Raw genomic sequence first — 16382 nt, forward strand, 5'->3', positions numbered from 1 at the left:
GAGCAAATGGCCACGCAAGCATCTCCGAATGACACCCGTGCACGTTCGCTTACATGCGGAGGGAGACGCATAATCTGGCCTTATGAAGTGTCTTGGCGGAGGAACATTCAGGTTTGGCAAATGTTGGTGTATTTCCATTGTTTCCTGTGGTTGCCACTAGTTGTCACTAAAGTTGTCACTAATTGTCCAGTGTTACCGATGGCACTTTTAAACACCTTTTTGCCGCCTGCATCTACTCTTAAATTTAAGTGGCGCGAGTGTTTCCCCCCCCCGCCGCACAAAGCGTACCAGAGCCTGAGCGAGCATGTGGGTGTAATTGAATCCACAACACCGGCCCGCCCTCGGCCAACAAGCGACCCCGTCATGGTCGAAGGGCGTGCCACGGCCTGCGCAGCTGAGAGGCTGTAGAGGGAGCGTGAGATATGAAGAAAGAAAAGAGAAGGAGAGGAGAGAAATATGGGTGGGGGGGGGGGCTCAAGGGACTGGGAGGGGGAGAGCACAGCTGAAAGATGTCGAGAGTCAAGCCAGGCCGGGTGAAAGTATCCAAAAGGTCTCAGGAAGAGGGGTGTTCTAGAGAAGCGTAGTGTGAGTAGTGTGCGTGCGTGTGTGGACAGGAAGGGCCAGGCCCCCGCTTTTTTTTTAAAGTGCTCATATACTCATAGAAATGTGTCAATACTCAAACACGATACTAATGTAACGTAGTTGCGTAGTTGGCGCTCAAAAAAGACAGCCAAAGTAAGAAAATGTCAGCCCTTTGGAGGTTCTTCAAGGTAGAAGAAGATTAGATAAATGATTTATCTATTACCTGATAATATTCTAATCGCTATTCAAATCCTATAGCTGTTACTACAGCAGAGCTCCCCTCGTGATGAAAGATTTTCATCTTTTTTTTGAGACTGTTCTTGACGAGTCACTCAGTAAGATGGGTCGTTGGATTTGATTCAGTTGGTTTAATACACGGTGAGCGAAGGAGGACTTCCAGTGAACGAGTGAGAAGAGTCGGTTATTCATTATTACTTTTTTTTTTTTGCAATGATAGCAGTTTATTTTGGAATGGCAAGTACCTTTATAAATATAACAAAAAGGTATATTAGCACTTAAAAGTGAAAGACTTTCATTTGGAGTGTGAACTGGACATTTCCATGTTAGTTAAATATTGTGTTCCACTCACACAAACTCAGTGAGAGTTACAGGTTGCATTATACTGAAACTTGGTGACGGTCTCATATTTTAGTTAACTGGAACTCAGTGGCTGTTTCGTGTTCTATTATTGTTCCATAGTGAATATTGAACAGTAATAAACACACAGTGTCAGCAATCTCACTATTGTGGTAACTGAAAATTGCAGCGGTCGTCTGTATGTGCAGCTGTCCTATCACATGAGGGTGATCAGATCAGATGATGTGTTCACTGATCATGGATATAAACTCAAAATGATTAGATGATGATGTAAAATATATGTAATAGTCAATGTTTTATAATTTATAAAATGTTTTATTCAATGAAAATCAGAATTGGCAAAAATCAGAATCAGCAGGTCAGACTTTCAAAAAATTGCAAACTGCATCTCTAGTTGGTAAACAGGTTCTGTAAATTTGATGATGTATTTCAGGGGGATATCCTAATGAGATCAAATTGTATATACAGTATAGTTAGCCGTTGTAGCTTGCATACTATGTGAGAAGTCTTGTTACGAGACGGCTACGGTGTGAATAACTGGAGTCATTTAGCTGCAGTAACTCAAACCCCACGGAGAGTTACACTATTGTGATACTCAAAATATTTGCCCAAGGTTGGCAGGTCTGCAAACGTTTCCTGGAGGTGTGTCCTCCTCTTCTCTCTCTGGCTCTCTCTCTCTCTCTCTCTCTCTCTCTCTCTCTCTCTCTCTCTCTCGCGCTGCAGTGTCCACATGTTAATTTCCACGTTGATACACTTCCAGTTGTACTCCTTTATCTATTCATTTTTATTATTTTTTTATCTCACCACTGTGTTTGAAAAAAGGAGATTCAACATTTCTTTTTAAAGGTGTTTGCCCCATTGGCCTGCGCGCACACACACACACACACACACACACACACACACACACACACACACACAACATATCCTTTTACTTGTGGGTCTGCCACACTTATGAGTGGGTGGGACCTAATAATAATTGTTGTGTTGACTCCGAATGACATAATATCCTGTCGGTGAGCCGCCTTTTCCGTGCGCTCCAACTCTCTCGTGACCTATGACAAACATCACGATTTGGAATTACAATTTAGAAATACAGACTTTTTCCCCTCTCCATCGTCGTTGTTTTTTATCTTCTTTCAAAATGTGTGGTTGACGTTTCGTGCTTGAATAGAACGATTATTTTTGCTCTGAATGTGTCTATCATGTCAGCATGCACTCATTTTCAATGTGGCAATGAAATATTAGAATGTAATTTAAAAAAAATAAAAATTAATTGAATTCAAATACTTTTTCTAATGCAATTAACATTTTAATTACAACAAGGCTAATTACCTTTAAATAAACAAACGGGAAAAAATTGATTATAAGGTAGTTGTTTTTTGTTTATTGTTAATTTTTCACATCGATTGCAATTTCAGGAGAGATGGACGTTTTCCACTCCACACTTAAAACAACATTTGTTTTCCCTTTGTCCCCTCCGCAGTGCCAGAAATGAAAGGAATCTGCTGATCACAACAGTTTCTGCTACACACACACACACACACACACACACACACACACACACACACACACAGTGACCATGGCCACCGCCAACAGCCACTCTGGCACCGGAAGGGTGGGCTGGGTGGAGTTTGCGGATGAGCCCTTTGGAAACGACGTGCAGCATCAAACAGGTATGGAGGGTGAAGGGTGGGGGGGTGGAGTGGTGGTGAGTATTGTAACACACACAGTACAGTACACCGGAAACCTGAAACCACGGCAAATGCACTTTTACGCCCCCCCGGGATATCCGATAACCCCCAATAGGTGCCTGAGCGGAGATTAGGGCCGATTTCAGTAGAATTAGAAGTAAACTCACGTGGGCCTCGGGGGGGAATTCTTCAAAGCAGATTTGTATGCTCTACGTGTTGTTTATTACCCACAACCACTGGTTTCCCAACCTTTTTCCTCAACTTTGGCACGTTTCTTATTATGAACAATCCAAGGCACACCACTATCTGTGAAGAATAAGAAGAACATTATTTGGACAATCACTAAACACTTCACAAAACATCGCAAATAAGTGGAACCGTACTTATTATTACGGCCTACTAATAGTTAGCGATGCTGTGATGCGACAAAAGAGCGGGCGAGCAACTTAATCTCCGATTCACAAACTGAAAATAATTACCTAGGATTCAATTAAATTCCAAGGTAAATGGGGGGGGGGGGGATAAAGGCCATGGCATTTGGAATAATTCATATTGAATGTGACTTACTGTGATTTAACTCGTTGCATTGCACTACAACAAATTATTTTGACAGAGTTCAGTGATTCTTGTGAGAATTCCTTTCACAACTCTGAGCCAAACCGACTCTCCTGACTTGTACACTGTGTGTTAGAAAACTGAACCAAGAGAACAAAGAGTTTGAAAATGTAACAACTCTACTGAGTGACTTGTCAAGAAATGAATCTCAAAAAAGAGATAAACCTTTCATCACTATTGACAGTTCCCACTTTCAGTGTGATAGTTTCTGGCATTCTTGCTGGAACTGATGATTTAGTACAACATTGCAATTTTGTTCTTGCAACACAATAGCTCATTTCCATGATGTAATTTTTTTCAGTGGAATTTGAAACGCACCTGTCATGGCACGCTAGTGCACAGCAGTTTAAAAACACTGAACAGGACAGAGAAATGGTATATATTTTAATATGGGTTAGGCCTTGTTTGTAATTAATGTTCTATAAAATGCTTCCGTTTTCTTTATCTTTCAACCAAAACAATATAATTAATGGGGTGATTTTGGAGCGGGGGAGAAACAATGATGGCCCAAGCATGCATCGAAGAAGCGAGGATGGAGATATCTACATACTCACCGCGTCCCGGGACACTCTGCAGGTTCTTGGCACGTCAAACCAAATATTTTATGAAATACAGCCCTTTGCTCTCACCCTTGAGGACGTTGCTATTTTCGGTGAAAATTGACAATCCACTAGGTTGTCAAAAGCTTGCTTCTTCTATACTGTTTTAGTCTCAGAAGAAATAAATATATTCACTTTTAAGCTGTTTGCAACTTGTTCGGCAATGTGTCTACCACTGCCTATATAGAAGTGAATTCTACACTTATTTTTTTTAACTATCAATATATCAACATTAAAATGGGTAAAATCTGATTCACTCACTCACTCACTCACTCACTCACACACATTGACAACAGACCAGTCTGTGAATAGCCCCTGCTCTCTGTGCACACTCTGAATCAAAACATGATCATGTGCGGGATGTTTGGGTTGGGTGCCGAAACCCGTTACCACTATGAAGGCGGTTCCTATACAATCGGTATCTACCGGCCCGAATCGCAACGCAGATTTCAGTGGCTCATTTCGGTGCCAAGTCTGAGCTGTCGACTGTGCCGATACCGCCACACGTGCCTCCACTAAACATTATGGTTTGGAGCACGCCTCTTGAAATCCTCTGTGTGATGTGCCGCCGCTTTCCTCTCACGTGTGACTCGAGCCAAACAATCGCGGCGTTCGTCAATGTCATATCATGGCCATTTAGCCAATCAAAAACGAGGCGGGTCGTAAACGTTTCCACTATCGATAACTCACCATGCTACCTGAATAATTCTCTACAGATTTGAAAGGTATTTCAAATCTCACCTCTGCCCCTGCAGAGTGCCTGGATCCGCCTCTGCAGCACAACACTTGGGTTCTCTTCGACGAGAAGCCCTTGCCTTCCCCCGCACCTCAGGCACAGGTAAAAGGTACGACACGTCCCTCCCATCTACCCACCTTGAAGGCCGGCCTTGACCTCCAAAAGCTCTGATGTAAAACATCTAGGGGACATCAAGAAATCATATTCTCTCTCTCTCTCTCTCTCTCTCTATAGGAAAATTTTTATAAAATCTTCAAAAAAGTATGAGATATTGGATTTTTTAAAGCAAAATTATCTTACGTATTACTACTTGAAACACCAAGGAAGCCATGTTGAACTCCTTGAGCTCATTAAAAAGTGACTTCTTACTCTTATGAAGCGTATGAAATATGTATATAGGCGCATTTTTTGTATTCCAGCAGCCGCACGCCACAGCATCTGCTCGACGGCCAGTTTTTGGAGCGCAGCACCCCCCTCTGAGAACAGCTGGACCACCCATTCGGAGCAGAGCTCTATCAGCATGGGCGCGTCGTCTTGCGACCTGAATTCCGTGGAGGCGACCAGTGACGACCCCGACCCGACTCTCGCGCAGACGCAGAGTAAGTTGTCTTACGTTTCACATTCGAGGGGCTGTCTCCTCACACATTCTACAGTTTTCTCGACGCAAGCTATATAAGCTGCTCTTCTTACTGTAGATCTGTGCAGGGAGAGAGAGAAAGCCGAGAAAATATCAAGAATTTATATTATTATTATATATTATTTAGATTTTACAAAAATAAAAATGATTCGAAAATTCTTGAATTCAAGGTGGTTGAAAAAATATTTGCCTATGGGGTGAGATGTTATTGTTTACATGTTAAGATTATATATTCCATACACAAATTGTAGTCTTAAAAAAAAAAATTTAGAAAAAATTAACTCTTGGAAATCCCTGGAATCCATTTTTAGGTAGTTGCGAGATGTGCTTTCTCAAAACAAACTCAATAATGTTATACTTGAAAAAGTTGAGTTTGTTTACAGCAGTTGTTATTTTTTGCTTTTATATTTCGCTGAGAGTATATTTGATGATATTAGGATTAGGGCTGTACCCGACTCAGAATTTGGTTAGTGTAATCGGATTTGGATGTTCAATGCGAATATTCAACTATTCGGCGGTGGCAGGGGGGCTCGGCTCTTCCTATGGGCGAAGTAGGCGGCCGCCTAGGCCACCAACCCGAGGCGGGGCGCGGAGGAGGACCCTCTCCAATAGTACCGCTATGCGCGTGCCTGAACAGTTTTTTTATTTTACGCCTCCTTATGGAAAGAAACCATGCGTAATGTGGACACTTTGTCTGTGACTCTCTCCCTGATCACCCTCACTCCTTGCGTTATGCTCAAAAAATATTGTTAACGAGTCTACAAGTCATGCCCCGTTCCTCCGTGCCCCGCCCCCACCCTGTTTTTAGTTGTTTTCTTAGGAGGAATGGGGAACGGCGATTGGGGCACACAGAGAGCTGTGTTTGCGTCCGTGTCCAGACGATTCACACATGTAAAAATACAGTATATTCATCCCCTTATTTATAATTCCTCATTGAAATTTTATCCCTGTGCATTTTGTAAGCTTCTGTTTATCTTTCACGTTTTTCATCATTTATGTGATTTTAATGCACACTGACTGACAAAAAAAACTAAAACGACTGCTTGACTTGAAGAATCTCAGTCGACTGACGATTGGACTCGTTGACTTTCAGGGGGCAGCCCTAGAGTGAGTGTGAGTGTGAGTGTGAGTGTGAGTGTGAGTGTGAGTGTGTGTGTGTGTGACTAATCAATTCACCCTTCTCTCAGCTGAAAATCTGAGCCTTCACGGGGTGAGATCTATGAACAGTGATATAATGATGTGAGAAATATCTTTGGATTGACTCACACCCTCGCTCCACACACGGCATTTCAAACCCAAGCCACGGCAATCCAGGTTATTCTCATTTGTAGTCCCACATTGGTGGAACGAGCTGCCAAAAATGACCAGAGCAGGGACCTCCCTCTCTGTCTTTAAGAAGCACCTGAAGACCCAGCTCTTCAGAGAGTACCTCCTGTCCTAACCTACAATTACTTAGCACTACCTAGCAGTATTTACTGTTACACTAATATCTCTGTCGCAATGTAGCTTGAATGTTATTCTCCCTTGTAAGTCGCTTTGGATAAAAGCGTCTGCTAGATGACTAAATGTAAATGTAAGGCTGCTGGAATAACTGAGGGTAGCTCCTAGTAGTCAGTGTAACATATGAGTAAAAGCATTCAATGTATTAAAATGTGGTTATTGAAACACTTTTTTTTTACTTCATATAAAATAAATCATTTTTCATAGTGAACTAACACATGCTCAAAGGTGGTGATACACAGGCAAATTTGGTGCTAAGTTTGCTACCAAAGGGGTGGCAAATGGGCTTATGAAAAAACACAAAGTGTCGCTCTTACTTGAATATTGCCCTCCTCACATTAATAGTGGAACCTCTAGAGCAGCAGCGAAACTTACCGAATGATAAACGATACACAAACAATATAAAGCTAAAAATTTACAAAAAGCAGTAAAATAAGCCAAAAATAATTAACATGGAAAAATGGCAATATACAGCAAATCTAAATATTAACTAGAAGGTAGGAAAAAAATTGATATACAATAAAACAAACATTTAACAGTAAACAATAAAATAAACTTCGCAATAAACTATAAACCTTTACATTTATAAACAAAAATAAACAACATTAAAAAATGGCTAATATACAATAAACTGGATGACCAATAATAAATAAATAATAAAACCTAAAAATGAACAAAAACACATTAAAATAAACAAGAAATATGTGGTAATATGCAAAAAAAAAATGTACAATGAAAATAAACCTAAAAATTAGTGATCAACAATACACATTTGGCAATATACAATAACCTCATGATGAACAAAAAATATAAACATAAACCTAAAAATGTACAATTAAAAAACTTACAAAATAAACAATAAACAAGAATAGTTGTCAATATACAGTAAACCTAAGAAATGCAGTTCAATAAACAATACACCTCTGTATCAACAATGGTTCAAAGGACTTCAGCTAAAAAGATGGAACAGTTTTCATGTTTTCTGTAGGAGGTCCCAGAGGAGGAGCCCTCGGGGAAGGAGGTCTCACACTGTTCTGACAAAGCAGCTCAGACAATGTTTTCCTTTTTGGGGGGCGGCTCGTCTACGTGTTAATCTTACGACAACCCCCGAGGATCTCTCTGTGTCCACATGTTGCCATTAAAACCCACTTAGCACCTTCCAGCACCCTGTTGAGTACCGCACTCTGCCTGACCCAGTGACTCACAGGTTCAGTAAAACAGTCCTCATTGCATGCCTGTTTACTATCTGGATAGTTACCATAGGATCTTGCTATCTCATCTTCGGAAAATTGTTTCATTGAGGCTCGTTAAATTAAAATTCCAAGGCTAGTCGCAATTGAATGTCAACATTTCAACACAGACAACACCACTTCAAAGCTGGTAAAGTGGAAATCCATAAGACCCTATGCGTTTTGGGGATTATACTACAAGTCCACCTCGGGTTTACCCTCATCTTGGCTCAAAGACGGTTACTTTTTTCTGAATCGATTGGACTGGCTCTGTGTTGGGGACTGCTCTGGAGCCCATAGAGCAGGTTGTGGAGAGAAGCTTGTTGCATAAGCTGCTCAGCATAATGGACAACACTGCACACCCCCTACACAACCTACTGGTCAGACAACAGAGTGTCTTCAGCCAGAGGCTCCTTCAGCTCCGCTGCAATGAGGACCGTTACAGGAGGTCGTTCCTGCTCACCGCAATAGCCACCTACAATGACTCCCCACTGTGCCAGGAGAGTAAATTCCTCTGAATGGCAATGCACAAAACACATTTTTACTTTACATTTAACTTCCACTTTTAAGCTTTACCTTTCACCAAGTTAAATTCTATTTTATTCTATTTATTTATATTATTAATATTTCAAAAAACGACGTGTTTTTGTAAATGATGTGTGTTTTGCATGTCATTGCTGCTGCAACACTGGAATTTCCCTTTGGGGATTAATAAAGTACCTTTATCTTAGCTATGCTGCTTTATCAAATTGCGCCGGTTGTTCTTTGCATTCTTGCTGAAAGGAGGATGCCAACAATGGAAACAGCATCTAGAGAAAGCACATCCAGAATGCATCTCATCCAGTGCTCGCTAAATAAAGTGTCAAGTATGTGATTGTTTTTAAACAAAATAATCTTACAGAATACAACTTTTAGATGCAAGATTGTCAGTTGGCCTGATTTGGTGGAACGGGGGTAGAGCCGGGCATCTGAGTCGAATGCTCCAGGGAGACTTTTAGAGCAAGAAGCAACAGGTAGAGCCACTCGCAGACAGATGGAGGGGTGGAGGGGTGCTGAGAGGCAGCAGCAGATTACAGGGGCAGTGAGATTAAAAGGCTGACAGATTGTTAAACAGACGTAGAAGGGGGGAGGGAGTGGAGTGCCGGGATGAAGGAAGTGTAAATCAAGGGTGCAATAGACTGTCGGTGGAGGAAATCGGGGGGAAAAGGTGGTGAGACAGATTTGGTTTTACAGACGAAAGGGATGGGGAGGGTTAACTAGGCGGCAGGTTTGCACACGACCTGTGCAGCCCGGGGCTCGACGGGAACCACTTGTATAGACCTGACAGCCTGGTAAGGAAAGGCTTCTGATCCAATACGGTTTCAGAGACACCTCCTTCATTGCAAAAATGTGCAGGTTCAACTCTTAACCAGCTAGAACATTTGACAATGATAGAACTTTCACTTTGAGGATTTTTTTTAAAGAGAAGTCACTCATTGAAGAGAACAGCAGACTAGATTTGTTTTTGAATACTGTATGGTATTGGATTGATTGTGTGTCTGTCTGTCTGTCTGTCTGTCCTTATTTTAAGGATACAAGATCATTTCAATCCAAGATTGAGAGTTAATATTTCCCTTCCTTGCACCTTCCTTATCTGTATATTTTTGTGTGCATCATTGTGCAAGATTTATGTTTGGCTGTGTGTTTGCACAGTGAAAAGGACTGTGGTGTTTGCTGAGGGAAAGGCAACACGTCGTCCTACCAATACCGTCAGAATGTAGTCAGATATCAATCATTGTTTTCATGTTACCCTGTAAGTTGCGTTTTTCTTTTAGTTTGACTTCCAGATCACGCCATTAGATTCTGTTTGAAACTGCGGTTTATTCTTTTCTGAAAAGTTCACCTGTGCTGTGCTTTCACTTCGTTGAAACACCAACTAGGGTCCGTTAACGCATTGCCCCGTAGAATACGGGTCCAAGAGAAGGAAGCCTGACATGAGTTTCACTTTGCCCGTTTGTATTTTCTCAGACAGGAAATATCTGAGAACCTTCAGAGGCTGCGTTTTCGGAAAGAGAGAAGTGCAAAAGTTAGATAAATGTTAGGTAATAGACGTACCAACCGGACAGTTTGGCCCCATGCATTCAAACTCCAATCATGGAAGCATGCAATGGATTCTCGATTCAAGTTCGTTTTAACTCAGGAGCGGCTCAGTCAGGCCAGAGAAAAAGCTATGACTCATATTCCTGATGAAACTCTACGGACGGGCCGCTGCCTCTGTAAGTTTCCGCGTTCTCTGGTCTGGAGGAGGCAGGAGGAAACGTCACAGCCCTGGATTTTAACGTGAGTGAACTTGTCCTGGATGGCCGCGGTAATGGAGGCTTTCACAGGTCCTATCGTACCATAAGCACACTGTTATCCACCTAACAGGCCACCTACCGCTCAAGCCCCAACAACTACTCTGCTAGGACCAGACTTGTTTTTCTCTTTGAATAGGTATACATGTCTTGTTCATTTCCCTTCTTGCCAGGTCAAAGAAAGCAAAGAGCTCACATTGGGTTATGTGGTATGAGGATTACTGGTCTATTGAGATCTATTGAGTTTGTAAAGGAGCCCGGTACTGCTCACAGCAAATCCTGCTGACTATTGCTCAACCCCTGAGTGTTGGTGTGTGTGTATTATTCCGGTGATCTTTCTCCCTTGGCAATTAGTATCGCTACCTTGCGCTGGGGCACCCCTGAGGACACAGGGTCCACTTTTATTACCCCAGATTCACTTAGTTACTCACAGAACATTCTGTCACTGTGTAAAAAAAAAAAAAAAAAAAAAAAAAGACCAAGGGCATCAGCACCTAGCAACAAATAACCTAGGGGTTCATGCCCCCTTGGTAGACTATTGTCTGGCCAAAAAAAACCCACATCTGATTTTGCACCATCAACAGTTGAGTTGTTTTTGGATACAAAATGTGTTATTCTATAATCTCAACACTCTAGTTGAGTCGGGGTGAAAGTCTTCAAACTCTCCAAATTCTTCATTCAAACATGGGAAAAAACACTACACCGTGTTCCAAATTATTATGCAAATTGTATTTAAGTGTCATAAACGTTACATTTTTTGTTTTTCAATTATACTCCTGGATGGTATTGTGTCTCAGAGCTCTTTGGATCACTGAAATCAATCTCAGACACCTGTGATAATTAGTTTGCCAGGTGAGCCCAATTAAAGGAAAACTACTTAAGAGGCACGTTCCACATTAATAAGCAGGCCACAGGTTTCAAGCAATACGGGAAGAAAAAGGATCTCTCTGCTGCCGAAGACTTAAGCGTGATCATCGTACTGTGAAGAGATTTGTGGTTGATTCAGAGCACAGATAGGTCGGTGCAGATAAAGGCAGAATGAGGAAGGTTTCTGACAGACAAATTCATCAGAAAAGAGAGCAGCTGCTAAAATGCCATTACAAAGCAGCAAACAGGTATTTGAAGCTGCTGGTGCCTCTGGAGTCCCACGAACCTCAAGGTGTAGGATCCTCCAGAGGCTTGCAGTTGTTCATAAACCTACTATTGGGCCACCCCTAACCAATGCTCACAAGCAGAAACAGTTGCAGTGGGCCCAGAAATACATGAAGACTCATTTTCAAACAGTCTTGTTTACTGATGAGTGCCGTGCAACCCTGGATGGTCCAGATGGATGGAGTAGTGGATGGTTGGTGGATGGCCACCATGTCCCAACAAGGCTGCGACGTCAGCAAGGAGGTGGCGGAGTCATGTTTTGGGCCAGAATCATGGGGAGAGAGCTGGTAGGCCCCTTTAGCATCCCTGAAGGTGTGAAAATGACCTCTGCCAAGTATATAGAGTTTCTGACTGACTCACCTTCTTCCATGGCACAAAAAGAAGAACCGTGCCTTCTGTAGCAAAATCATCTTCATGCATGACAATGCACCATCTCATGCTGCAAAGAATACCTCAGTGTCATTGGCTGCTATGGGCAGAAAAGGAGAGAAACTCATGGTGTGGCCCCCATCCTCCCCTGACCTCAACCCCATTGAGAACCTTTGGAGTATCCTCAAGCAAAAGATCTATGAGGGTGAGAGGCAGTTTGCATCAAAACAGCAGCTCTGGGAGGCTGTTCTGACGTCCTGCAAAGAAATTCAAGCAGAAACTCTCCAAAAACTCACAAGTTCAATGGATGCAAGAATTGATATCAAAGAAGGCTCCTATGTTAACATGTAACTTGGCCTGTTAAGATGTTTTTGATTGAAATAGCTTTTGATTTCAGTAAATATGACCTCCTAATGCTGCAAACCTATAAAATGTTTTGAAACTCATTTTGAGTTTTTTATTTTTGAAAAAAATACTGTTATCATTGGGAGGTTTTGTTCAATAATATTTGAATTATACCCTAATGGTTGATGGCTTGAAAATTATACTGACTGTCATTTGCATCGACTATTTAGGAAAATCAAAGAAAAATATAATTTGCATAATTATTTGGAATGTGGTGAAGAAGCTTGACACAATTTTAAGGTCAGGTTTTTATTAACCCCCAGGGGGAGGTCAGGTGTTCAAGTCAAAAATGAGATTCAAATATAATGTATATATTAGGGTCGGGTGATATGTCAAAATCTTCCTACTGGCCACCATCAGCCCAACAACGAGCAAACCATTTTTACTGATCGAGCTCGGATAAATCTCCTGCTCCTCGTCGCCTCTCTCTGCAAAAATAATTTCCAACACTGGTTGAGAAAATCTCCAATCTCCTTCTCCACTTGGCCTTAGACACTTCTTTGCAACTATCACGCAGAAAAAAACTGGCAAAACTTACACTGGCCTAAAGCGTCAACACAATCCAAAACATGGCTTAAAGCTGATTGGATCTGTCCAAGAATCCCTCATACGATTGGTGGACTGTGGTGGATAATAATTGAGCTTCTGATTACCTGAGTTTGACCTCACTCATTGTGACTTCAAAGCCACGTGGTTTGCCAAAAGCGAGGTCTGTCCTATAAAATAAACAGCACATGTGATTTTTACCAGGAAGTAAATGACACGTGATTTGAGTTGACAAAAAAAACCAATTGGCGATATAGTTTTAATAAAGTGTGTGTGTGTGTGTGTGTGTGTGTGTGTGTGTGTGTGTGTGTGTGTGTGTGTGTGTGTGTGTGTGTGTGTGTGTGTGTGTGTGTGTGTGTGTGTGTGTGTGTGTGTGTGTGTGTGTGTGTGTGTGTCCTTCCCTTCCTCCAACAGACTTATCCGTCTTCATAGAAGACGAGGGTGTAGACATGGACTCCATCAGCTTGAGCCCCTGCAACAGAGAGACCAACGGCCAAGCAGAGACTCTCCCAGTCGGCCGCCTCAGCTCCTGGGTGACCTTTGACGAGGAAGACCAGAGGCCTTGTCGGCCACCCCACAGTGCGCTGGACAACGCCACCCTGCATCGTTTTCAGGATGGCAACAGCAACCAAATCAGCCCACTTCTTTGGAATCAGAATGAGGACCAAAATGGTGGCATTGAGCGCCATCATTTGAACCTTACACCAAACAGTTCAAGCAGTCCCTGCAAACGGTCTGCGCCGAACATTGACAAGTACACGAAGAAGAATCCGTTCTTTGATGAGGACTTCAACGATATGAAACCCTCTACAATTAACCCTTTCAGCTCTTTCTTTGATAGCAGACAGGAGATGAGGCCGCAGCTCCGCAGCTCCAATAGCCATGACATCACTGACCAGGACAGTAATTGTGCTTCGATTTCGTTGACGCCTCTGCTTCGAGAGCCCCTCACCAAGCAGGGGCCTGGGTTGCAACATCCTGCCAGGGCAGAGGGAGGAGGGGGATGGAAGGGAGGTAGTGAGGAAGTATCCCCCACCCCCAGGCTGGACTTGGAACGTCTGAGGAATCTGCAGGTGGCTGATCCCGATTGGTCGGTGGGCCTCGGTGTTGCAGGTGGCCTGCCAAATGAAGAGGTAGAAGGAGAGGAGATGGCGGGAGAGGAGCGAGGGGCACCGCTGCTGAGCCCTTACCAGCCGAGTCACATGACCACTCAGGAAGGCTGGCCCATGCTCCTCCGCATCCCGGAGAAGAAAAACATTATGTCATCGCGCCACTGGGGGCCCATCTACGTCCGCCTGTCTGACGAGGGGCTCCTTCGGCTCTTCTACGAGAGGGGCCTAGAGAAGCCCTTTCGGACCCTGCGCCTGGACCGACAGCACGAAGTCTCGGAGCACAGGCTCCAGAACTACGAGGAGATGGGCAGGGTCCACACCATCAGCGTGGAGCTGGTACAGTACCGCGACAAGCGGCGGATCCAGCCCAAGTCTCCCATCACGCACCAGCCAGTCCGAGAGCAGCTGGTCAAGCTGGCCACAGTGTGTTATCACGATTACCTGAGTTTCAGACACTCGCTGTTGGAGCTGCTCAGGCGGCTTCCATCGAGTGGCAACAGTCCGGACTCGCCCAGGCTGCTCAGCCCTCCAGCAGTGGGCGGCGGGCCTTCCGAGGAGGAAATACAGGTGGAGGTCAGGGATGAGTTTTACGGGACAGTCGGAGAAGGGGGCGGGAGTATCCTGAAGCAGCTGGTGGTCACACGTGTGCACGTACTGGCCTTCCTCTTAGGGCTCCCTCGGTGCCAGCTTGGGCTGAATGACATCCAAGTAAGAACCCAGGATTTCTTGTATTGTCATGCTGTTCCATGAATAGCTCTATAAAGCGTGAATTTAACAGGTTTTTCTTTTCCAAGACAGACCCGAGAACTCTATATACAAAACATTGTATGAATCAACACCAATCACTAATAACATCTCAGATTAATTAGAGACGTCTGGAGCCCATCAAAGGCAGATTGTAACACTGGAGAAGACCTGAATTGTGATGGTGCCAATTGCGTACAAGATTGTGTTATCTGCATGGTATTTAATTCAACAATGCTGAGTTGAGATGGATGATTTATCTACTAAAGTTTGTATACTAAAGTCAATAACAGCACTACTGTAAACACTATGGTGCTTTGAATATCTCCCTGGAGGAATTTCAGCAGATTCTCTTGCAAAGGCAAGTTATTGTTGAAGGGGTAGAGTAAAGGATGACAAGAAGAAGGAAGAAAGAGAAAATCTCCTAAATAACAAACAAAAAACAACAAATAAGATGTGCTATTTTTTTCCAGGTTAAAGGGAAGGAAGTGGTGTCCCGGCACGACATCATACCCAACACCACAGCATGCTGGATACGTCTTTGCGACCCAGAGCTCAGCAAGGAGCACACGGATGAGTTGGAGTTTGTGTCGTCACGCGGCATTTTCTTCACACCGCCAGCCCGCTGCCGCTTTGAGCTGCTCCGCTTTCGGACTGCTTTCGCCGAGAAGTCGCTGCCCTTCGCGCTCCGCACAGTGGCCTCCGTCAACGGGGCGGAGGTCACTGTACAGTCTTGGCTGCTCATGTCGCAGGGCTTTTCATCCAACAGGGACCCGCTGACCCTCGTCCCCTGTGAGAACGTCATGGTAATGGTCATGGTGTTTTTTCTGATAATTGCCATGTACTGCTTTAACTGGATTGGATAGTAGTGGCAAAAAAATAACTGTAAAATGTGCTATTTTGAGCAATAATCACATTATAAAGTAAATAAAGTATAAAGTACATTTTTATATACAAGGAATTTGTCATGGTGAGGATTGCTCTACTATGGACTTAGAATAAGTCCATAGTAAGTACATAGTAATAAAACATAGTAATAAAACAATCTTTGAAAAAAGATGCCCTAATTGAGCAGGAAAATTATCTTGTGTAGTAAGAGAAAATGTATTTCTAATAAACATTTTTTGATAGTGGGTGGAGAGCTTTCAGAGACGAGGAGAGCCATGAAAGTTCACTGTTTTCTGAAATATCCAGGCAATAATGCTGTGCTTCCAGATGAATTCTTCAATTAATTACTTCTCAATCGCTAAGTCTGACGTCTACATTCTGCCTTGAAACAAAGTTGTATGAGCAAAGTTGTGTGTCATCGCTGTTTTCATAGATCAGACCTAATAAGTTAAGATGGGCTACAGTAATACAAGTCTGATGCAGTTAGCACTGGAAATCATGGTTCCCAAATAAGAGGTACAACTAATGAAGTAAGCTAGCATCAGTGTGTTGGGCTCGAGTGAAATGTGGCAGGAATTTTACTTTCTAAATATGGAATTACCCAACTTTACTTATAGTCCACCCAGTCCCCATGCAATGCTTTATGA

General features: G+C 43.0%; 1 protein-coding gene across 2 annotated transcripts in view; it reads left to right on the forward strand.

Annotated features, from left to right (window-relative positions):
- ston2 (stonin 2) overlaps positions 1 to 16382 on the forward strand; it is a 28063-nt gene that overhangs the window by 2401 nt on the left and 9280 nt on the right. The window contains exons 2-6 of one of the 2 annotated variants that reach the window (XM_080013051.1): positions 2663 to 2852; positions 4840 to 4929; positions 5240 to 5419; positions 13406 to 14811; positions 15321 to 15653. In XM_080013051.1, coding sequence (XP_079869177.1) covers positions 2759 to 2852; positions 4840 to 4929; positions 5240 to 5419; positions 13406 to 14811; positions 15321 to 15653 — 2103 coding nt within the window. In that variant the 5' untranslated portion in view covers positions 2663 to 2758. The remainder of the gene's footprint in view (positions 1 to 2662; positions 2853 to 4839; positions 4930 to 5239; positions 5420 to 13405; positions 14812 to 15320; positions 15654 to 16382) is intronic. The other variant, XM_080013052.1, reaches the window with a different exon arrangement.

This window comes from Zeus faber (genome assembly GCF_960531495.2).
Source record: "Zeus faber genome assembly, chromosome: 13".
Lineage (NCBI taxonomy): Eukaryota > Metazoa > Chordata > Actinopteri > Zeiformes > Zeidae > Zeus > Zeus faber.